Source organism: Melozone crissalis, unplaced genomic scaffold (genome assembly GCF_028551555.1).
Source record: "Melozone crissalis strain CALT ecotype California unplaced genomic scaffold, PUWL_Pcris_2 ptg000002l_1, whole genome shotgun sequence".
In the NCBI taxonomy this organism is placed as follows: Eukaryota; Metazoa; Chordata; class Aves; order Passeriformes; family Passerellidae; genus Melozone; species Melozone crissalis.
In genome coordinates, this window is record NW_026535780.1 from 22,117,535 (window position 1) to 22,143,252 (window position 25,718).

A 25,718-nucleotide genomic window follows, 5' to 3' on the forward strand; every position below is an offset into this window, starting at 1 on the left:
CCAATGCCCTTTCAGAGTAAATTATGATTACTTCATAAAATGATAAAGGCACTACTATGTATATAAGTTTACCACAATCTTCCAATACAGACTGAGTTTTCCCAAACATCAGTCATCTGATGAAAAGCTTTGTTTTTCCCTCCTCCAAGACCTCTCTTGAATGCTTCTCTTTTTAGAAAGACTGCCTTGTTTTCTTCTCTCCAGAGCAAAATCACATGGAAACTCAACCATGTTTTCCCAGTTTTGCAAGAATGAATTTATTTCAAGCACAGAACTAGACTTTCTTATTAAAGAGAATCTAGTGCTGGTTTGAAGCCTGCTGGATTTGCAAATGCTTTTCATACTCAGCATCTCACGAGAAGTGATAGCATTGTCACAAACAGAAAGTATTGCTTTGCTACTCATCAGTTTGCCACTTGACATAATGCTTCCTTGGAGTCACTTGCACAAGAAAGGCAGAAACAGATGTGATAAACATAAAAAGAATCATCCTTCAGAAGTTATTAGATGGTGCATTTAGGGAAATACAAGACTGAAGGTTTGGGGTGGGGTTTTTGGCAGGAACTGAAACAAAGAAGGCTACAATTCCATTGTCATCCATCACCCACAAAGGAAGTGAGATACTGAGACATCAGACAGTGGTTTCTCATCAGAACACCTACATTATGGGGTGGAATCAAACACCATTTTGTTTTGGAGCAAGGAACTGTATTTTAGGATCAGCATTTCTGGCAGCAACATTCTTCATAGAGATAACTGGTACAAGAAGGGAGGACCTATGGTTGCCTTCTGCAACATGGTATCTTTACAAAAAGACAGGTCAACACTATCAAAAAACTATTTCATCTAAGAGCAACTGTTAGCACTAAATGAATTCACCTTTTCAGAAGGAAAGGTGGGTCAGTCTCCTCCTAACTAGTCCAAATGTCCACCATTTACAAGGATGACACATTGACCTTGCTCCTTATAAATTCATGAAGTGAGGAATTCTAAAGAAAACCCACTGATTTCTGTGACCATCTCTTACCAGATTTACACTATGCCAGTATTCCCAGCAACAATTGGGTATTATTATCAATCAGGACGAGATGATCTTTTCAAAACATCAAGTGCTGTGCAATCTCAAAACACTGTTCATATTTGCCTAAAGACTAACACTAATAAGTTTCATTTTGAAGTTGTAGCCCAAAACTCCATAGACAACAGAAATAGCAAAGTAATTTCTGCATCCTTGCATTAAGGCTTCCTCTTTTACAAAACCTGCAATCATAAAATCTGTGAACAAGTGTAAGGTAACAATCCACCAGCACTTTCACAAGACTGCTCACATTTTGAAAGGAATGTTCTCACAGGAACATGGCAGCCAAGAAAATATCCTTCTGGAAGTTAACTGCTAGCCATTCATCTTCTGCTAGAAACATCTTTATCAATCTTCTGAAACAGGCTGACTCAGAATTTCACAAAGCCCAAGACATTTAAAGAAAACAGTAATCTTTGGCCTTAAGAGTGCACATAAAGTGAAGCAAGCACAGAGAATTATAAGCAAAGGCCAGTATTTCTTCTTCCAACAGTTTTTGTTATGTACACTATTTGTAATTCCTTCAATCCAAGGTAAGGAGAGAAGGAGATCCACAAAGTGCTTCCTTTAATTAAAAAATTCTATGTTGGACAATTTACTTTCCATGAAAAAGTTGGCAGCTGCTTATATTTCAGCTATTTTCACAAGTAGAAATACATTTTCACATAGACTCATAGAAAGGGAACAGAAGTGTCATACCTACCTGTCACATTGTTGCATTATAGAGATTTCTTTAATTATTTCTTGAAGATCTGACTCCACAGGGACCTGTTTGATTGCTACAACTTGTCCAGATTCTTTGTGTATTGCTTTAAACACGCTACCATAAGACCTAAAAATGAGACAATTTTTTTAAAAAGCAAGGCAAACTGCTCCTGATTTCCATTATGCACAAAAAGTCAAGAAGCCATATGTTCATGCAGAAGTGTGAGCATTTTTCAGGCTGCAAAAAGATCAGTTCTACCAAGACCTCAGGAAAGACAGAAGAATGCTTTGTCAAGACAGCAGAAATTTTTGTCAAGATTTAAGAATTTCTAATTCCATTACAGGTGCAAGTACATTTGCTGTGTTAACAAACAGCAGATATCAAAAATGCATCAATATATAAGGGAAAGTGTGGAAATCTACCAATGCATGCATTTGCTTTAGCAGTAAAACTTATACAGAGGCATTTACAGTCACTCTCTCTGTAACTCAATATTCCAACATATGCTTTATGTATGGTTTCCCTCTGATCCTATGCCCCTGTAAATAGCTGTACTTACCCTTCACCAAGCTTCTCCAGAACATCAAAGACTTCTTCAGGCTGCTTAGTTAAACTATCTTCACTTAGCTTTTTCAGTTTGCTAAAAGAAAGACAAAAGTTATTTATTTTTTGGGGGGAGAAAGAACTCAAGCAAATTTTCACAGAAGCAAGCAGACAGAATAAATTATTACAAAGAAAAATATATTCCAATGAAAATAAAATACTTAATGTGTAACAGCAATCAAATTTTAATTCATCTTATATGATAGTTGGTTAAGTTATGACAATTTTTGTCATTATCACTTTCCCATTAATGTTTGCTCAATTCAACACAGCATGGGACCAATTCACTCTTCAAATTACTTCCTTTGCTGAAATAGAAACAGACAAAGAATGCAGGAAAGTTTACCTTCCTCAAAAAGCAGCATGCAAACACATGCCCCTTACTGCTTAGGGGATGTCACACTGTTCTCTATTTATAAACCAATCCCTCACCACATGAAGCACTCAGTTTCTAAACTGCACCCCTCATCAGCCAGTGAATGACATCATTAAAAGCAGAATTCTGAAGTCAAGATGATTCTGGGAGCATATGGGAGCACTTCTCAGGTGGCAGCAGAAGACTGAAATTCCAAAAGCTGAGTACTGTAAGAGCTTCTCCTGCATCTCTGTAAATGCACATAGGGACAGGATGCAACCAAATCTCTAATTCCATAACAGCACCATATTTGCCCTTAGTTCTCTCTCACACAGTCTCAAATCACTCAGAAACATCCTATGATTTCTTCCAGCACTCTGAACTCCCTTTTACCACCATTTGTTGTCCTTTACAAGCAGTCCTAGCCTTTCCCTGGTCTCTAGCATTCCCAGCTCTCCAGGCTCCCAGACTCCTGGCAAATCTCAAAACACAACTCAGCTGCAAGCTTGCACTAGAGCTAACACTGAACACAGCACAGGAAAATACAACCACACACACATTGCACCAGAGATGGGGGCTGCAACATGTAAATCCTTCACCCTAAAGTTCTAGGGAACTTTGCTGCAAGACTGAAGTAACAAGTTGACTCTACATGACAGCCTTCTTCTAAGAAAGTAGAAGATGAGCTGGAGAAAAGCTGGTGCTGTAGTGTTAAATACAGTCAATGTATTCCATATGCAGGAGGAGGAAAAGGGGAATAAAAAAAAAGGAAACTTTGAAGAACAGCAGATCATTGAGAACTTAGGGAAACTAAGTTATCCCACAACTTTCTAGAAACAAATATGAAACGGGAAGGAAGAAGGGCATGGAGAAAAGATTGACAAGTCTTAATAGTGGAAGAACAGTGATCTGAAAAAATAAACCCTTCATGTTAGGAGATGCAATTCTGCGATGCACAAAATAAAAAAAAATTAAAGTGACTGACCAATGAGGGAACTCACGAGTCAAAATAGATTTCTAATTGCCAACCATCTAAGTAAAAGCAAAGAATTTAAAGTAATTGTAAAAGCACACAAGTCATATGGATTGGTGTTAAACAAGGGTGCACACATTTATACATCAAAGAACAATTTCACAGAGGTAGCAATTACATGAACACAAAAGGCATCCACAACCAGTAAGAAAAGGTGCACTAACTACAAGAAAGACCATGCAGTTTGCTACAGCAAACAATCAAGAAGCTGGAAAGCCTGTGTGCTTAGGGAAAATAAAAATCTTCACAGCAAAGGAAAGTCACAACTCATCAACATGGAGAAAAACACCAAAAATTCAAATGAAAGTGACTAAAGAATGTCTGCAAAACTGCCCTACAAGAACAAAACTCTGTTTTCTTTTTCACTCTCTCTGCTGGTTAGACACTATAAATTGGAAAGACAGAACTTATACTTTGCAGAGAAGCACATATTTCAATACTGAAAAAGCTGATGTTGAGACAAATCAAAGAGGAAAATATATTTTGCTAGTAGGTATTTAAGTAATAAATCATTCATTTTGCTTCTTTAATCCAAATTTCTTTCCTCTCTGAACAGATTATATGCACCCTTAAAGACTGCATTCAAGAATAACTTGCTGCCATCATTCCCTTCCTGCCACCAAAAAACCCCGTGCACAGTATTTTTATAATATAAACAGATCCCTGAAAATTAAAAAGCATAACCTTTAGCTGAGTCTCTCAGTCAAAGAGCTGTGTAACAAAAGATGTACTGAACAGAAAAGCAGAAGGCCTGCACATTTTAGCAAGAAAAGAGAAAGTATACAGCACCCCTGACTGGAGATGCCCACAAAGAGAACACTTCCACCTGCTCATTAACACCTGCTAAAATGAGAAAGAAGAAGAAAAAAAATGCATACCAAAAGGGTTCCAATAGCAACCATTAATGGCAAAGCATTGTGAGTGTCTGAGAAGAGTTAGTGAAACAATCACTACAATCACTAAAAGCCATAAACTGATCAAAACCAACATCATTATCAAATAACCTTATCTGGAGTACTTGAGACGCAACCAGGAGATTAAAAAAAACAAGCATTCTGTAGTTTTAAAATTATTTTCATATTATCCAACCCTGACACACATGTTACAAGACCAAATCACACTTAACACTAAGGCAGCTTCATACAAAGCCTATTTCCAGTGAGAAAGGTAGTGGCCTCAGCAATGTCCTCACCAAAACCCTGCCCAAAGCACCCCCACTCCTCCACCAGCACTGCAACAGTTCAGATGCTGGGTCCCGTGTTCAAGTGGCAGCACCAACACCACAGGGCTTTGAACCACACAAAAATCCCAATGACTCAGCCATTCCAATGACTCCTGTTTCTGGAGCTTTCAGTAGAATATTCAGCTCCTGAGCTGCAGAACACCACGGGACGCACCCTGAAGGGCTGCAGTGAAGACAGCATTTATTATGAAAACTCCTGGAGAAAGGAGGAAGAAGGTGGTGACCGGTGTAACTGGCTGCAAAGCACCAAGCAGCATACAAGGAGAGACCAGAAACAGTTTCTTGTTGGTTAAATGCAAGCAACAGTCCTGGGACAGAGAAACACATCTAAGACTTCAGCATCAGCTCTTGATGGCAGGGGGAAGGGGGCAAGGTAAAGAGGGAGCAGGAGGGAAAAATGGAGAGACCAAGGGCACAAGAACAATAGGAGAGAAGGACAGAATGTGTCTCATTCCTCTCTCCCTCACTGAGCCTCTATTTTCATAACACAAGCAGTTAAAACAGAACAAATAAATCAGTAAATGCAGGCACTGCCTTAGTCTGACTAAAGGATGCAAGTGCCATATGTGTATGTGAGATACAGATCTCCATATATGAGAAAGTCCAAAGGAGATGCAAAGAAGTTGAGTATAAAACCTGGACAGAAAGATGTTCTGGGTTATTTTTTTGCTCTAGAATCTAAAGTATGAGGTGGTGGTTATGAGCTATTTTAGAGGTCTTCCAGAAGGGAAGCTGGTCCTTAAATCAGGACTAACTAAACTACACTTCTGGGAGAGACCTGTGAAAATTATTCTCTTGTTCCAAGAAGGTTTGACTTTCCACATGACATCTAGTCTCTTAACAAGGAAAATACATCCTAGCAGATAATTATACTTTTATATGAGAAAACATTAATTCCTAGTCCCACCAGAATTTTATTTGCCATTGAGTACATCAGCAAAATTCTAGAAAAGGAAAATCTAAGAGGCACTCAATCCCAGCATAAAGAAAAATCTAAACTGCAACATGAAAGAGCAAGAGATTTCCTCCCCAAAAATGAAAGAAAAAGTATGACTATAGTACTCTACAGTCATTATATACAGATTTCACAAAATAAATTGGTGATATGCTACAGAGGTAGGGATAAAAAAAATCCCTGAAAGTTCAAAAATAAAAATAAAGCTGGAATAAAGAATAGAAAGCCATCAATTACTGTCATGAGTTACAAAAAACTGGACAGCCACTGCAAGAAACATGAATAAATGCGGTGTATTGTGCAGAAGAACTAGCACATTGAAACACTTAAAAAGAATGGCTGGGATCAATTATACTGATATATTAAAAGAGAAGGCAGCAGGAGAAATCACTGCAGCCATCTGAAGTAGAGGTGGCACGTGGAAGCCTTGAGACATTGCTCTGCTTCACAGTACTCACACAAGGAGAAGCAAGATGAAGACAGTCAACACCACTGTGCTGTGTACTTACATTTGGCCTTCTGCCAATAAAGCCCAAACATTTCTGTCCCATCATTTTTAGGAGGAACTCGACAACTGCCAACATGTCCACCGACACAAACATTACAAAACAATTTTTTCACCAACAGTTCATATTCGAAGATCAAGTTCTGCCTCTTCCCACAAAACCTGAAACGTTGTGTTTTTCAGTGAACATTAAACTCAAGCTTTTCAAGAAAGGACTGGAAAACCTGCAGTAACACTCCCCATGCCTGTTCAGCAGCCTTTCACTTGGCAGCAGCATGCAGGAGATGGGCATGATTAAAAAGCAAGTACTTGAGAAAATTCTGTCTACAACCACTTTGTTTTTCCCTTGTATGTATCCTGTATCCTCACATGTGAGCTTGCCAATGATATTGAAAAACCAAACAATGACAACAAAGGAAAATTACAACACTAACCGGCAAATGTTGTAACTATTTCAAGAGCAAATCTCCTTTCTAGTGAGAGAAAAAACTGTAAAGCACATCTAAAGTACAGTTAAAGATTCAAGATGCAAGAAAACACTGTGTCAACTACAGCACAAATCGTTCAGCATAAAATCAGAACATCTACTCTAAATTATTTCTAAAGTAAAAAGTATTCTGAAAAGGACTCTTCCTTAAAAGTATTGTGTTACTGTTGCAGTGCAGTGTTAGTCAAGGGAAAAAAAGGAATTATTTTGACAGCACCTCCATTGAAAAGTCACAAAGGCCCAGAATGTCACTTGGGCATCATCATTGCTGCTTTCTGGGCTGTGTTACAGATTTATGCAACAGACAATTGCATTGTGTCCTTCTCCACAAGGAAGTGGAGATAAAAGTGCCCTGTACCTGTAGAACAACACTGGGATTCTAGGACATCCGTGCAGCTCTTTAGTGTCCACATGAAATTCTTGCTACCTGTAAAGAGATGCACCACAGATATGATGCCAAGAGATCCCTCTCAGTAACTGCTCCTGTGAACAGGCACCAAAGTCAAGAATTCTGGTGCTCACATCTGTTTTGCCAAGTAAACATGGTCCATTTCACACCCCTACTGCATCCAAGGACAGCACCAGAAACTCAGCCCACAAAAAGTCATCTGCATTTCCTCTGGACTTGCAGAGAAAGGGGGTGGCCCAGAATAGTTGGGAATACCAACAATTGGGAAACTGTACAAAACTGCCAATAAAGGAGATATTATGCATAGCCATGAAAAATTTGCTTCAAATCTTAAGAAATAACCTGAGTTAATATCTTACAAAAAACTGAGTACAGATTTTCCCTTCCACTAAAGAAACAAACCCGAGTTCTCATCACAATTTCCAGAAATAAGCTTCAAAACCCATGTGGAATATAAAAACATGCCAGAGTTTAGACATTCCCTAAATCTAGTTCTTTCTGACCTAATCCAAAGATTTAAACATCTCTTAGTTTCAGTTATGCCAGCCACTCACCTCCAGCTAGGCAATAAAGTTACAGCAAATGCCACATCCACCCCAAAACATCCGGCAGATTAGGCTAACTTCACAGTTTGATTCTCTGTCCTGGGATACCACCAGTTCCCAAGGTTTCCACTGCTGCTGGTGACATTCATTACTCCCCAGACATTTCCATTTCTTTTCCTAAATTTTTGCTCTCTCCTACTTCCTTTATTTGAGCCATGCAGCACTGTCAGCCTGAAAGTACAGTGTAGGCCTGTCCCTTCTCACCCCACTGCCTGTTAAAACCACCCTAGACAGTAACTACAAACCAATTCATTTTCTAAGTTTTCCACAGTAGGTACTGTCACATAATGCATTATTGGAGAAGTCATCAGATGTTTAAGACTACATTCTTCTCAAGTCCTATCATCCTACAGGAAGCTGCTTTTAAAGAATTTTTTCTAAATGGGGAATGTACAGGTCTTAAAGATGAATGCAAAAACTGATATCCTTTATCACAAATTTACATTGTGTAGTCCCTAGATTTTTTCATTATCAGGAAGTAAAAGTAAAATCAGAGCTCAAAGACACTAAATACGTATGTCAACCAAATAATTACATTCTGTACACTACATAACTACAGTCTGTGTATTGTACAACTATATCTCGTTCCAATAGAAATATATGATTGAACTTAAATTTAACACAAAGCAAAACTGTTTTATGCACTAAGAAGTCAAATGATAAATTATTTTTAAAAACGGGCACAGTAATTAATATAACCTGATAGCCTATATATTTGAGAAAATACATCTACTGTGGGAATATTCCTGGGTTTTGCCTCTTCCCACTCCCTGATTTGCAATTGCAACTATGCAACGCCCACCCCCTCAAGCATCCATCCCTCCAGCAGCAGAGCACAAGGACACTTTCCAACGTGAAAAGAGAACGACTCGTGTGTGCTCCTGCCACAGACCCGAACCATCGAGTGGGAGACCCTCAGCGCAGAGGACTCTGCTCGGCGACCAAGTTTCCCTCACTTCTTGTTAAAATTGTTGTGAACTCAAGCGGCCCCCAAGGGTTCGCCTCCGTCGGGGCATTTACTGGCGGGTGTATTTCGGGGCATCCACCCTACAGAAGACTTTCCCACATGACAGAGCCCTGCGGCCGCTAAGCAAGGCCCAGCACCGTCCCTGTCCCACGGCCCCTTCACACACCCCGGCACCGAGGCCTCACCCTGGCCGTGCCACCGCTCCCGGGGGGGGGGGGGGGGGGGGGGGGGGGGAGGGGAAGGGGCCGCCGCGAAGGGTCCTTACCTCTTGGGCGCTGTCTGCTCCATGCCGTCGCCGCCGCGGCCCGCCGGGGCCGGTGACCGAGCTCCCGGGCGCCGCCGAACCCGCGCAGCTCCGGAGCGACCACACCGCCCCTCAACGCAGGGCGCACGCTCCCCACGGCCGCGCTCCGGCTGCCGCCACTACCGCTACCTCCGGCCGCGGTGGGGGCCCGCCCCTCCACAGCGCTGATTGGCCACAGCCGTGGTACGGCCGGCGCTGATAGGGTGGTGTGGATGTCGCTCAGAGCGGTGGCTGCAAGAAAGCCCCACCCACCGCGAGACAAGCGGGCGCTGCCGCGCCGGCGGCAGGGGAAGACCATGGAGGCCGCGGTGCTGCCGAGCTCCCGGCGTGCCCCGCGCGGTCACGGCCCGCGGGGCACGCCGGGAGTTGTAGTCCGCCCGTGGAACCCGCCCCGCCCGCGGGACATCCCTGCGAGCCGGGCCGTGCGAACCGGCACCCCCGCGGCGCCGTTCCGCCCCCGCGCCTCGTCCCCCGGCTGTGGGCGCTGCGCCGCCGGGCGAGGGTGGCCCGGGGCAGCCCTGCCGCCTAAGGGCGGCTCTTCCCCCGCGGCCACCCCGTGGCCTCGGGGCAGCGCTGCCGGGCGGGCGAGCCTTTCACCCGCGTGTGCGCGCCCGACGAGGCAGCGGCGCCCGGCCCCTCCTGAGAAGGCCAAGGGCGTGTGGGCAGCCGGCTGCAGAGCAGGGCTGAGGGAAAGCCTGGGGTCAGTCACGGCACGACGGCCGAGCTGCGCCCCGCAGCCCCTCGGGACGCGGGAAAGCTGCTGAGGGGAAAAGTGCCGGCTCTTGGGTGCGTGGTGCCAAAGCACACAAGTTACTCTGCGAATCTGGGGAAGCTGTCACGTAATTATTCAAGCAGCAGGTCTCAGGCTCCAGAGCACCGTGTGACAGCTGCAATTCCATTACCTTACAACTTCGACTTTCTGCTGTTTATGTGCTTGAATCTGATGGATCCAAGTAGATCCAGCCAAGTCAATACAAGAACAGCTAAAATGCTCAAGCCAATTTCTATATCCTTTCCTGACAGTAGGTTTATTTGCCTAACTAATGGAAGTTCAAGGTAGTAAAACACCTAGGCAAGTTCCATATAAACACTGAGATGACCACATTCCACTTCAAACTGATTTTAGATGTGCAAGTATTACACTCCCACTTCATAGAAAAACCTGCACTCCATACGTAATTTTGCCTCTTTGATGTGCATTAGCAAGGGAATTCAGAATGACTGAAGTCCTACTGTTGTGCAAGTCCTCTACTTTGTCTGAGTCAATCCAACCCAGCTGACTCACTGCAGTCGGGCCAAATGCACAATGGCAATATTGAATGAACCCACAAAACAAATCACACACCACCATATGACCTTTTAGGTTTCTTTGTTTTTCTGAGTCATGGAAAAACTGCAATGGAACATCTTCCTTTGCACAACAGATTAATGCAGAGCTCTTCCAAGCATCATCCCACAAGCCACAGTGGCTCACCAGCAGTGCTGCCAGATGTGTCCATAGCATAAACAGCAGCTTGTAGGATATGCCAAAAAAAAAAAAAACACCCAGGAAAAGGCGCCAGCAGATGCCTGAGATGGAGTATGGTATGAGTGCCTCGGAAAGTGGTGAGAAGGAATCCCACAAGATGTCTCATTTTCCAGTTCAAGGACAGCTGAGGTCAGGCAGATAGCAAATGCCACATGGCCAGTGTCTAGCTTTGTTCTGAAGGGTATTTGGCTATAGCCACTGACCAATTAGTATTTACAGTTCAACAATTTCACCTAATGAAGGGAAGTCTGACATCCCTATTTGGCTTTAATACTCCTGGAATGCAGAGGTTGTCTCCACATCCTTTAACACAAATATTTGAGGCAGTATTTTGTCCAGGTTATTTCAGAGGAAGCAGGTTTTGCTCCCACATCTCAAGCCAAAGGTGCCACAGACTACACATTAAAGCAAAGAAAAGGATTCTTAGAAATAAAATACAGGTACTATGTTATGTTTGTAACAGCAATACAAAGAAACAGAGCCAAGAAGTTCTCCCTCTCTCCCTTCACACATATATTTCATTTTCTGGAAGAACTTAGGTTAAACAGTCTAATCTGCCACTTACACCTTTCCCTTAAACAACAGTTGACAAGAACAAAAGAAAATTTTTCCAAGCAAAAATAGCACATTTAGAAATTTTCTTGTTTCATTTGAAACTATTTAATACCACAATCCCCACTTCAAAAAATACCCTGACTCCTCAGTAACTGAGGAAGATGGAGCAGGACTGTCCTCCATCTATGCCACTGAAGAAAGAAAAGGGTATAAAAAACTCAAGATGTCTGAAAGAGGAGAAGTTAGGTAGCCTGGCTTTATTATATAGTCGGGCAGACAGTGCCAACAAAAGTATGGACTAATTCCATGCCTCTCTCACAGAAATTTAAGTTGTATCTTGTGCAATTGCCAGAAAGCTTTCTAAGTACATTTAAACTGAAAATAAAACATCAGTGGGATAATACATATACAACAATATTCTTCAAGACCACTTTATTCATCTCTTATAATTTCTAGCAGTATTTTTAGTCAATGACATTGGAATAAATAACACTCTGTCACCTTTCCCCTGTGACATGAATTTGAGAACCATGCTGTGAAATACAACACTGATTTGGTATTCATTACAATACTGTACCTAGCCACTGGCAAAGAAGGAACTTTGAAAGGGAAAACAGATTCCCTCTGTTCTCCTACCTCATTCAGAGTTCCTACTTAAGAGAAGTCTAGATGTTCTGGAGGCATGAATATACTATGAGATTGCTGGTGTCTAGACAAGATGGAGATGAGGAAGTTGCAGACACTCTACATGAGTATTCCCATGATTTCTTCCAACAACAGGTCTAACACTAGAAGGCAGCTGAGTAAGAAAAGGCTTAATGTAGCCCAATCCTAAAAATGTAGGAGGAAACTAACTGAATTACTCTTTTTCTTCTGAAGTATTTTATCCATTTTACAAATTTACCTGCCTGAATTAGCACTCCCTTCTCTGCAGAACTGGCATCAACATCAAATACAATTCCTTAGACCAAAGAATGGATGAAGACCATACTTAGTTTTTGAGTGCTATAATTATTTTACATTATAATACAGTTTTGTAAACAGATAAAATAATATATATTATAATTACTTATACTGAAATGAAATCAGGAATCATGATGGCATGGACAACTATTAGGTGCTTATAAACACACACAGAGGAAGTTCTCAAGCCCCTAAAAATGTGAACAAAAAAAGTCCTAAGATATCAGTCCTGTCTCAGTTGTATGTAGTTTGTAATAAAACTAAGAAGAATAAAAGTTACTTGAGAAGCTCATGTCTGCATTTCTAACAGATATTACTAATGTTGGGATTTAAATTACAAATATATACTTCAAAGTCATTCATAAACATCATGCAAATAAATTACCTATGTTATAGCAGGGACCTTATCTCATTCCTTTGATAGCAAATAAAAGCACATTTACTTCAGAAGGTATTCGATCAGGCTCATTTAAACAAAGTTCATTGTAATGAATACATGATGCTACTGTAAAGCAGCAGAACTGATAAATAGTGTGTGTTTTCCAAGAGATACTTGTCATGAACACTCCCCAAAGAAAATACCCCTAGTCCTCCATCATGTCTGTGGTGCTTTTCACAAGCCAGCTCTTTTTCCCATGTGCTTTCTACCCGTTCACCATTGTAGCTCCCATTTCTTTCACACAGACAGGGTCCTCTGTGCTCTCTCCCTTGATGTGGAATTATCATCCCACAGTAGTTCCATTCACCTGCTTGGCACACCAAAACCAACAAAATCCATAGAGACCCCCGAGCATGCTCCCAGCCTGATCTCCCTTAAACCCTCCCCATCCCTGGTGTCTCACCATGCCTGGGCCCACTCTGGCATTTCCCCAGGGAGTTCCAAGGGGGCTCTGTCTCCATTACACCTGCAGATTAACTCACAGGAAAAGGTGTTTGGCTCACAGGAGAAGGCTGCAGGCCAGTCCACATTGTGGTCCCAAACCCATGTAAGGATAGATTTTCCCTTATTTTTCCTTTGCCTTGTGGTAAACTGCCCCACAAGCAGGGCATTCTTTCTCCTTTACCCTTGAGTTTTGTAAAAATAGGAATTTACTGTAATTACAGACCTCCAACTTTTCATGAAACATGTTTAAGGCCAGAAAGGTAAGTCACAAATGATTGTGAGGGGGAGACAGGCAGAGGATGGCAGGCAAGCACAAAGATGGAATGAATGCAGGAGCCTGCTTTCTGTGGAATCCAATTCATAAATTCAGTAGATAAATAGTCAACAACACATTTGCATCTTTCTCCCTGTGACTGCCTGATAGTGATCTGGTATGCCAAAAGTTAAGGAAAAGGCCTTGAATGAAATACCAACTTGTTTATACAAAAGATAAGGAAAATTGACTTCTGCCTGTATTTTCTTCCTACCTATCATGTCTAATGTGAAGTAACCTTGAAGACTTATCTAAGAATTTGTTATATACTTTCCTAACCTTGTCAGTCATAAAATAGTTACACATAAAATATAAAAGAACATCATATTTTCAAGTCTAGAATAAAATTTATACTTCTCTAAAGTGAGTTTTTAAGTAAGAACAAGGCAGAGAGAGGGGGGGGTCTCCTTTCCTGAACTATTCACAATTTAATGGTTAATTAATGTCACTAAAAGGAAAATTAATTTTTGCTGGTCCAACAAAAGAAAGAGGCAGAAAATAAAAAGTCAGGCAATATAAGTAAAGCAATATAGAGTCTGCTGTCTGTATCCAGTCTGTTAAAGTCAGCATGATTCACAAAATTCCTACTTAACATTAAAAAGAGCCATAAAAAACCCATTTTTTATGGCTGCAATTCCTCTCCTACCTAGTATACATTATTTTGATACCCAAAATATTATTACTGGACCTAAAGCCATTTGTTGATTAGGATAGGCTTTTACTGTTGACTAATCATTTAGCTCACAGTCTTGGTAACAGGCTATATATAGACTTACCATTTGCTATTTTTCTTATAATAGCACACTATGGTAAAAATAAACCATGGATACAGAGTTGCTATTTACAGTTGACCACAGAAGATATTCTGGTCTGTACTACAGCTACATTGATTGTGCTCATGGGATCTACAGATTGGCATTAACGTCCAAAAAAAATCATTTTGGTTTGTGAAGCAATTAATGTTGTTGTGGTAATACTGAGGGTTACTCTGGATTCTCTTCTGCACAAAAATATTCCTTCTCTTTCTGAGAGCAGCCATCTGTTCTCCAGTGTGCAAAGAAGTGTGCTCACACCCTGGAGAATAAATAAATAATGTTTAACTAGCAAGCCTTGATGCCTGCAGTTGGGGTGGAAACTAGTATCAATAACAAAAGAAAGATTGAATCATCATTACTTGATGAAGCAAGTACTTCATGAAACCAGCTTCAGCTGGGTGAGTACACACAGCCTTATGCCCAAGGCTTCCACCACCATGGTGGCTGGATTTTCTCCTATCTTCCTTTAGCTCCTGAGCTAAGAATTTTAATAATACAAGGCAGAAATGTTTAGGGAAAATAAGGATTTCATTTTTTTTTTTACAATTTTTAGGGATAAAGATTTCAAGAGGCTAACAAAACCCATTCTTTCAGATTCAAAGGAGGGAAGTTTCCTTGCCCTTGTGGGCCTTTCACCTAAGTGCTGGAAGAGAAGTATCAATATGTGTGATGCCAAACGACAGAATAAAAAATAAGGAGAACTCAACAACCTGAAAGCACATTGTGAATACTGAGCACTGCAAAAACAATGTCATGAAGCACTTACAGTTTATTCAGTTACAGGGTTTTGGGGTTTTTAGTAAAACCCTTCCTATTTATTTCTGAAGTGCATCTCCAGCTTGCTTCATAAATATTAAAAAGCAAATGTTTTTATGAGGAAGAATCACTCATCTAAATGCTTTACAATCCAGAAACCACATTTCAGTTTCTTACTTTTTTCCAACTTTCCCGACCAAAGCATGCCAGAAGATCATAAGTCCAAATAAGTTACTTGTATAACATGTACAGTCACACTTAAAAAAAAATCCAAAACCTAAATAGAATTTCAGTCTTAGAACTTCACAAAAAAAAAAAAGTTCAGGGACATAACAGCCATTTCATGACTGACTATGAAGTAATGTGTCTGATTACAAGATAAGGACCCATGGAAAAATCGAAAATCTATACAAGAAAAATATTAAGATTTGCACTTACATTCCCATTTTGCATTTAGAAGCAGTGGGAAGCCTTCCCCACAGCAGCCTGTGTGCTAAACAAAAAAACAAATCAGCAAATAAAGAATTTTCACAGAACTGACTTTGTACGATGCACTCCTTTGAGTCTCCTCTAAGCAGGTTTGGATCCTCACCACTCCCCAGGACGAGTCCTTAAACTGCTGTCATGACTGAGCAGGGGAACTTTCTGCTGAAAACAAGACTTCAAAGTGACTAAAGTGTACATAGGTAATGCTATAAAAGCACAGCAAAACATAGAGCAATTAACCCCATTAAATTTGAGAACTAAGCTTTTTCCACTATTCCTTCCTTAAAAATAATTTTCTTAGTGGATGATTAATGGATTTCTTTAATACCACAAGAGAATTTATCAACAGCCATCAAAACAGCCCATTTTTACCCAGCCTGGAGTTAGCAAAAAGAAAAAAAGTTTTGCTGGCATGATTTTCTTTCAGAGTTGAGGAAAATAGAGCAAGTCCATATGCTAGGAGCTTTCCAAATAGAAACAGTTAATTTACCACATAAGGAATATCACATGCATACCACTTCCACCTAACATGAATCACTCCTTCCAGTTGAGAAAACTAAGGTCTTTTATCTTCCTCAGGGTGGAGTCCATCTCCTCCCATAGATCCCTGCAGAATAAAACTGCTAATGGTTTGAAGATTTAAAGGCATTACTTCTTTTACTTTCTTGTGTCCATATATCACGGTTCAATGTCTTCTAAACAAGAGAGAACTTAATGTTTTTGTGTAACCTTGAACAGGCCGGTACAAAACTTTTATTGCTTCATCCTTGAGCTCTTCTGTAGTTCCATAATCTAATTTGTTATACTGGTGGTATTCAGCTGCTCTTACTAGACTAACAATATGCAGTATAAAGGCCTTAAAGCTAATTTTAAAATGGATGTGCTAATTTGAATACTAGGGTAAACAAGGAAAAGCTGAAACAGAATAAAAAAGCCAAACTACATGTTTTAATATATGCTGTGTCTCTCCTTCAATAAGGTTAATAGATAGCAAATCACTGCTCTATGCAGCTCAAACTAGGCAGAACGTCTCTAGGACCTCATCTAAAATCTGTTGACATCAACAGAATCTTTCTTTCAAATATACTACTTTGAGGATCAGTCCTGAAAGGAGGGTCCTGTCTAATTTTCTCATGGGATTGTGAATATAAAAGCAGATTTTTATTTGACTAGTGTTTCCATGTTTGGCCCATTTCATCTCCCAGGAGGATGGGGGAAAACCCAAGATTGGAGACAGATCATATTAGACACTACCATTTCTTTGAAATAATCTCTTAATAATGTGTCATTTTTTCATTAGATGAGAAATTATGCAGTCAGAGAAGATAAAGAGTGTAGAAGTGGTCCCTTTATTGTGGAATGGATAGTAAGCATCTGAAATTTTAGTGGGAAAATCTGCTGTTCCTAGTCACAGGGACACTTATGCAATGTTGTATAATATGCATTGCCTGCTAATGCATTACAATATCTAAGTATAATTTGCATTGCAATGGTATAGCAATTTTAAGTGAGAAAATGTGCAGGAATATTAAAACCACATAACTGTGTTACTATACCCACAAATATATACAGCACTAATTTTGCATAAAGTAACAGAAACAACACATTATAAACACTTGAGTCAAATGTTATTGGCATTTTTCTTGACCTTTCAAAATGATCTTTCAAAAACAAGTACATCATTTTGATGGGTGTGGGATACTCAAAAGCTCTAAATGAACTGCCTTAAAAGCAGTCTTCAAAACTGTGTTCTAAATTATACTGCATTAGGCTACACAAGACCAGTTTTTGGCACCTGTTCTTGAAATGAAGGGGAAGAAAGCACATTGAAACAAGATTATGCATTATTTTTCAGGAATTCAGCAATTTCTTGGACAGATTAAATTTACTACAGCTTTAAAATAACATAGTCAGTGTGCATTTTGAATGGTTGCAGGACTGGGTAACAGCTAGCACAGGAACCTCAGGGGATTTTATTGTAGCTAACCCATCCTTCTGTTCTGTTCCTACTTTTACAGGCAAAAGGAAAAGGTTGTACTTAATACAATATTTATAGCCATAACTAATAGTCAGTTCTCTTCTGGTTTTACTGTAGCAGCATGTATAAGAAATACACAGAACTATATCTATATTACTGCTACTACTTTGCAAAATGTAGTATATTTTGCAAAGCTGGCTCTCTAATAGAAGGCAGTTAAAGCCCTCTGCACTGAAATCTGCCAAAGCTGATACTGCAATCACAAACACGTGTTGTTACACTTCTTGTGGCTCATCTCCACATGGTGCAGCTGTTGTGTTGGCTAAAGAAAATGCAGGCCCAAGGGAAACAAATTTAATTCAGCTGGGGTGACTTCCACTAAAAGAAGTGCTTTAAGGAGAACAGGTGTCTTACAGTAAGAAGGATTGTTTGAGAGGTTTTCCCCAAAGTTGCTTTGCTTCTAGGAAAGCTATTCTAAAGTGGTATGCCTGTGATAATAATCTTTTGCAGTCTAATTTTTAAATAATGCCCTGCAGAAATGCAATGGATTCCAGAAATTCTATTTTTGTTTGTCTGGCTCAGTCCTAGAACAGGAAAGCTACTACAGAACCTTATGCTGCTTGTTAGGAGCTGGAGGAAGCCTCATTGCTGTTATTCAGTTTCCTCAGCCTCAAGAAGGTTTGTTTAATCAACAAGTGATTGTACCAGGCAGACCTGCAGCCCATGTAAGTCACTAGCTGACACCCCTAGAGCTGTGCCTGCTTAAACCTGTGTAACTATTGTTTTAAGTTTAATTTTTTTACTAAATTCTCTTAAATGTAGCTCCTTCCTAAATATGTTCCCATTTAGTCAAAATAAGTAAGCTAAGATACAGTATGTTCTCTAAGAAACCAGTATGAAGTATATGACTTCTTTTATTTTCCAGAAAGACATTTACCTTACACACTGTGATACCTCCTCTATCTCTATCATGCTTTTCCAATTCTCTGCTTTCTGTGTCCTCTGGTTTAGCAGAATGGAAACTGACTGAAGTCCAGCAGCCTTCACACTGTGGGAAGTAGCACACCCCACAGCACTGAGGCACTGGGGTCCCTGGGAGCTGGGAAAGTCTTTTCCCAGCAGGCTCTCAGGATGTCTGTCTGTCACTGCTGACTGAAGCAGCCCTTCAGACAGATACTGCAGCAGACAGCAGCTCTTTCTCTTCCTCTTGTCAGCTCTCTTTCCAAAGTAAGGTTACTACAGAAGGCAGTCTCTTGTTGTGTAGATGTCTTCACACTGCACTTTCCTCCTTTGGGCCTGTTTTTTCTATCTCCTGTAAGTTCAGAATTCCTTCTCTTTGAGGCAACAGAAGTCCAAATGGGGATAATTTTTCCACACACATCCCATTCCTACAGTGTTTGTTCTCCTATAAGATGTATAGGAGTTGCTTTCAGCTCTTCTTTCTCACATCTTAACTAAATAAATGTTATGACAAAATTCTGTCTTTATTTTTGAAAAGTTAAGCTTCTTAGATTCTTCTTTGATATTTATTGCCAGATATCTTGTCTTCAGAGTATCGTATGCAGACCTTGGGCTGTTTTTTGGACTTTTTCTTGAATTTCTGGATTGAAGACCCAGTACGCCTCCTTTTGAATAATATTCAGAACTCAGCAAGGTCAATAGCAAAATTCATGAGAACTTTGATTTCTATGTCTGCACATAAAGACCTGCAACAAATCTTGCATTTTTGCCAACCTCCCTTTACAAAAGGGAAAGAAATTTGTTCTGCCCTTGCTGCTTTTCCTAGTGGGACTTGTGACAAAAGCCCAAAGTCACACTGGTGGAAGGAACTGCCATGGCCATGCCTGAATTCAAAAGCCAGTAGACGAATCACACCCTGCCAGTGAGGAGGAAAAAAGTATTTCAATTAACTAAATAAGGAGAAACAACAATGTAGTGAAATCTGCAGTTGCAGTGAAACCATTAAGGAGACATTCTTTACTATGTATATGTCCAACCAGTATCCCAAACACTGGGGAAAAAAATAAAATTATTATTTGTAGAGTGAGATGAATTGAACAAAGTGTCTGAGTGTCACTGAGAGAAGCTGCTTAAAGTAATATCTGAAGTTAAGATTAGCCTCTTACTTTTCATGGCGTTGGACTGTGTGTTTATCAGGGAAGTTTTATGTTTGAGGTTCAGGGAGAAGGTGATGGCCATGTCCTCTGAATGCTTTCAGATGACTGATTTTCAGAATGTTGCTGGCATTCTTCCAGCTGGAGGCCTGGCCATTAGATAAGCTTAACATTATGGTGGCCATTTGCAAAACAGATGAGAGCAGGAATAGCAAGAGGAAATGAGAAACCCAAGAAACCTACTGAAACTCCCTGAAAATAGTCTTAGCATTGGAAGGAAAAGTCTTAGATCCTTCCACTGAAAGAAAAACTATTAAGCATAAATTTTCAGCTGGTAAAAGTATAACCATACCCCAAGGGAGACAAAAACCCTGGCTGAAACAACACTACCACAAGTGAGGCTTAAAGAAATCTAGGAAACCTTGCACTAGCTTCCTGTGTGAGAGTCTAGACAAAAGGTTTTAGATATTGCCAGATAGGATACATTTACTCCTGCTTTCAAGTGGGGGGGGGGGGGGGGGGGGGGGGTGTTTGGTTTTTATTTTTATTGGTGAAGCCCATAGCTCTGCTGGCTAAGAACCGTGTTTAAAAATCCCTCCTCTGCCAGTATTTAAAGTGTGTTAAATGGCATTGGAGCATTACACCAGCAGAAGATTTGACAGATATCATTTGGCAGATCCTGTCATGGCCATTCACATCACCCTTACAGCTGCCTCCTCCCTCCCTCCCTCTGCCAGAAATTACTGCTTCTGGAAGTGGCTTGGCAAAAGGATCATACCTGTACTTCAGCAATTCTTGTTCAGCCAGATGCTGTAATTCAAACTTGCAAGCAGAGATAGCTGAGGGCCATTCATTTTTGCTCTGCATTTAGTAGCTGAAGTCTCCTTTGCACTGGCATTTGGAAACATTGTGAGCAGTGATCCTTGGTTACCACATTTTCACTACCAAGCTTTCACATGGCAGTGGAACTTGATGTGGTGGAAACGGGAATGGGGCTCTCTCCACTGGTAATTTCCTGGCAGAGAGAAAATATTAAGTCATCTTTTTTTAATCAAAGAGCCTCACCTGAGTAAATATTCTAGCAATTCCAATTTTTAATTTTATTATCGTAGTCTGTTGCTCAAGCTGTATTTTCTGACTGTGCAGCAATAATAGTGCCGTGAGCACATGAAGATTTTTCAAACTGGCATTGTGTTCAGTTCCTCTTACATTTCCACACATAATCTGCATAACATTATTAAATCTTTCCTGTACATTATTTAGCCTCTGGGATCAAATGAAATCATACATAACTGGAACTCTTTGGACTTTGACAGATGTCCTCTGGCAGATTTTTTGCAGTGGTTTTTAAATTGTTACTGCTTTTAGCTATTTTCTTGGCCTTTTCCTGGAATTGGACACGTGTCAGCTGCTCTGGTGGAAAACACTAACCTCTTAGCTTTTAAATATGATAAAAGTGGGTTTGAGTTACTGTACCAGACTTTGAACTGAAGCAACTTGAAGCAAAGGTATGGTCCTTTTCAGCAGCTCACCTGCAGGAAGAGTAGTGCTCCACAGAGGGCTGTCAAATGGGGTTGGGAAGGTAATGGGGAGAACTTGCTTGCAAACTGCTGGAGGAATATTTACAGCATCTTGTCTCTGGTCCTTTTTTCATGAGAGAGCACTGGAAAGCTGGGTATTCTCCTAAAACAGTGAAGGTAATGAAAAAAAACAAAAAAACAAAAAAAAAAAAACAAACCCTGAACTTTTGCAGCTCTGTTTTGAAATAATACAGATTCTCCTGAAACTGATCTGCTTTGTGTGCTGTCTCCTACTGTGTGTTATGAAGTTACTCTAGGTAATACTGTACCTAAACACTGCACGGTTTCCTTTCATCTCTACACCTGCACCAGGCTTTTTATGTGTGGGAGAGCTTTTTCTACCTTGTTTATTTTGTAAGTAGCCTCTTTGATAAAGAGAACCATAGACTTACTATCTCTCCCTAAGTTACTATACTTTCTACAGATTTGAAGCAAATAAAAATAGTCATCCCAAATCCACAATTTGTTTTTTAAAACCTCTGTATCAGCTATATAATACAGAAAAAAAAAAATTCACACCACCATATTTTGATGAGTTCAGGCATTTTTGAACAACTGAGAATTTAAATCTGTGAATGAACTGAATGTGTCACTGCATTCAAGAAGCATACTTTCACTTTAAGAAACCACAGCTGCAACAATAAGGTGGAAATTTGACACATACTGGGTTGGAGGTGGCAAGGATTAAAGGTATGGAATTAGAAAAGAAACCCTTATGCTGTTGAACAGAATATGGGACATAAATCAGTGACTAACTTTGGCTAAGCTTTGCCTTATGGAGGTATGCAACATTGCAGCTTCACAGTTATCAGTATTTGTCATCTTGAGTATCAGTACACATGCCAGATGCAAAAGAGGGGCCCAGAGAGAATATGGGGGATGAGGAAAAGAAAATTAATAGTTTCAGTGACGATGTACAGTATTTTGATGTGAAACAGAACTTCTGTAATATTTCAAGGAGCTTACATTCATATATATATGTATGTATGGATGTATGTGTGTATATATATATATGGACAAAAGCTGTTGGAAATAAGCCTTTGACTTCAAAATGTGCCTGATTAAAAAGAATACTGATAAAAATTGAGACAAGAACAGCTGGAACTTTGATTGCAGTTATGCTTTCTTCTGGATGTTTATTTCTAGATCATTTTTGCAGCTGCTTTTATCTACTCCTTAGAAGTTCTTTTAGATTTGAGGAACCATTAGCTGTAAAAGTAAACATCAGCTCAAGTCTGGTTTTATAAATTTTGAAACCATTGAGGGTGGGAAAGATAATGTGAGACTAGTGCTGAACTAGATCAGACTTAAGTGATCCTTTGAACAGCCTTTAAGCATCTCAGGCTCCACCTGTAATTCTAACAGAACATCCAGTATTTCCAATATTGTTCTTTATTAAGCAGTTAGGAATTTCCAAGCTCCAGGAATTAAAATACTCTTTTCTGGAAGACTTAAATTCATGTCTCACTGTCATTCAAAAGACAGAATTCTTTCAAAGTATGCCTCCCCTATCTAGGTAGAGAGATGGTCCTTAAAACTAGTTCTGCTGCCCTGCCTTCCAGTATCTGTCATATATAAATATTATGCTTTGAATAAAACAGATCTGCAGTTTTGACTCCACTTCACTCTGTTTTGTTATTGTAGTTGTTTAAGAGTTCTTTAATAACTGTGGTTTTTATTTGCTTAAGAGATGCCTGTTTGGAGACTGGAGAAAGGTCAGGGTTAACCCTGCTTAACCTTAGCTAATGACCTATATTGGTGGTCCCTTTTTTAGATCTCAGGAGTATCAGCAGTGATGCTGTGGCCACTGACTGGCTTTCATGCCAGGTCCCACTGAAATAAATACACTGTTATACTTACTTTATTCTTCTTCCAACAGAATTTTTTAAAACACTATATTGGTCAAAGCCCTCTGGTAAGTCACTCAGACTTCTCTATTTTCAGATTTAAGATTTTAAGAATTCAAGCACAAGATCCATTTTGTTGAAAAATCCTTTCAGATGGCTTCATGAGCCTTTTCCTTGGACTATTCCTGGATTCAAAAAATATTTTTTCAGTTTCTACATTCAGCTTTCATTTCTCTGTCCTGAGCATTTCTGCTAATGATGATTTCCTCGCATTTCTCCATAGGCATTCTCTGAAAGCCCCTAGTCTTGCAGATGCCATAGAGCCTTGCTCCCATCACAGCCAGGAAGGCTGTCATTCCAAAGCATTCCTTGGCCCAGGGTCTCTTCTGCTCCCTTCCACACAGCCACAGCCTCCCAAAAGAGCTGGGTGCTGTACCTTCACAGGCAGGTTCACAAACGCGCAGCCTCGTGGCGACAGTGACATTCAGAAGCTCCTGGTTGCAGTGTGGCTGACAGTACCTCCTTTTCCTCTTCTCTGGAGCTGAAAATAAGAGGCCTTGAGTCAGTTCTGTTTCTACTTCAATGTCATGTCCTTGGCTGTCAGCACTCCTCTGGTGCTAAAATGAGTTTTGGTGCTGAAATGAATGGGATTTATGTTTTTCTTGGAGACAATTCCCAAGGGGGAATTTGAAAGAATAGTATAACAACTAATAATTTTCACCAGCCTAGCATGGGTGAGCAAGCTAAATAAATGAAAGTTAATACAAACATAAATTCTGCAATAGTCATTGATACTGTTTATGGGACAGACCATGCCATCTACTCTAGACTAAACAGGGAAAAAGGCCATTTGCAAGCTTCATCCTACCCTTCACCATTCCATCCAAGTCCCTCAAATGCTCCTGTGGGGTCTGTGAAAGGGAACTAAGGGGAGCAAGCAAAATGCCAGTCCTCTGGGCAGGGACCATCATGGGAACAGAAAACAAAAGTCCATGAGCAAAGAAGGTGGAAATCCACTGACACCGGCTCAGCTTGACAGGAAGGGAAGGAAAATGAGGTAAAGAGTGTTCTTCACCAGAAAGTCTTCTGACTGGCCCGTGCCTATTTCAGTTCTATTCTTGAACTGATCTGTTCTTTTTCCCAGCTGTTTCTTTGACTGTACTCCAGAGTGATCTTGCCCTGAGTTTTCCCCACAGTGGCCATGAAGAGTTCGTGGAGAAAAAGGACTCTTTTTCCCATGCCATAAGCTAAATGCAGTGCAATTCCTCTCCACTGCAAAATCTCTACAGTGTATCAATCAGCATTGCCTCCACAGACTCTGTGTTGGTGCCACTGTCCTTTCACCCAACAGGATGACGCACACAGTGGTGCTGTGAGATGGCAGCAGAAGCTGAGAACACCAGCACTTAAGGCAAAAACAAGGTAGTCATACAGATATCAGTGCCAACAACTTAACTCATGGAAAAGGACATGAAAGCAGGCATGATGAAAATTCTTGCCTAGAACAGTAACTGCTCTTGGGTTTTTTTATAAACTTTTGTTCATTTGTTTATTTTATGAGGCAGTCTGAAAATAATATCCCTGATTAGGGAAATATTTAAAACAAGCAGGAAACCACACATTCAGCAGATGACCGGCATATAAAGACATTGAAGCACCTGCTTAGATACTGCCCTAGATAGCAATGATCTTAAGCATGTACTTAAATACTTTTTGGATCATACTGAGTAGAGAAGCAGAGTTATGTTCAGCCTTGGCAGTGTCTTTAAGTGCTTTCTAATACCTTACCCTGGTAAGCTTTCCCTCGATTTCCTTGTATTTCAGCAATTATCAATAACTTATTCAAACCCCCTGATTTTATTATGAACTTCAGGGTTTCATTAGTAAGGTTTGTCTGGACATTGTAGAAGTGAATCTACCTGGGAATAACTGTTAGGGTTTTTTTGTAATGTGCATTATTTTCCTTTTCTTTGAGTTAGATGCCACAAAAACTGGAAAAACACAGAGATTACTACAGACATTGTGCACATCTGTAAGTGATGATTTGCATATGCTTGCACCATGCTTGTAATGCTCTGAAAATATCTGAAATGCTCTCTAGTATCCTGGTTTATAACATATCCTTCACCACAGTATACACATTGAGAATGCATGCTGAAAACAGGAAACCCACATGTGGAGGGTAGGTAAAAGAGGATTATAGTATACATGCATTCGACAGAATAGTCCCAGTTTAAGAGTATCATGAGCATCAGGCTTGCATAAACAAATCAGTGTTTAACCCACAGATGTATCTAATGACCAGATGGATTCTGCATGTTTACAACTGGAAAAAACTCTCTGAGCTTTTCTATTGTTTGTTGACTTACACCCTATAATATTAATTTTATTTGTGAAACCAAGTTATTCACTGGGATATTGCAAGTTCTTAAAAGGAAATGGAGTTACTTAATGTATGCCACAGGAAAAGATGTATGGGTCTGTTCTCTGCTGCCTTGGAGTTTTCATGTCCTAGGTAAGTTACGAGGCATGCGACCAAATGTACAACTGCATTTCTTAAACCAATTTATGGCTTTTATACAATAATTCTTTTAGATTTCCCCCCTAGCAGTTGGCTCAGAGATTGCAAACTTCACGATCCTTTCGGCCT

At 40.2% G+C, this 25,718-nt stretch overlaps 1 protein-coding gene across 1 annotated transcript in view; it reads right to left on the reverse strand.

The window, feature by feature from the left end:
• Positions 1 to 9,360, reverse strand: part of STK3 (serine/threonine kinase 3) — a 125,850-nt gene extending 116,490 nt beyond the window's left edge. Inside the window, exons 1-3 of the mRNA XM_054288431.1 lie at positions 9,212 to 9,360; positions 2,344 to 2,424; positions 1,782 to 1,910 (exon numbers count right to left, since the gene is read on the reverse strand). Of these exons, the coding sequence (XP_054144406.1) occupies positions 1,782 to 1,910; positions 2,344 to 2,424; positions 9,212 to 9,234 (233 nt within the window). The 5' untranslated portion in view covers positions 9,235 to 9,360. The remainder of the gene's footprint in view (positions 1 to 1,781; positions 1,911 to 2,343; positions 2,425 to 9,211) is intronic.
• Positions 9,361 to 25,718: the final 16,358 nt, after the last annotated feature.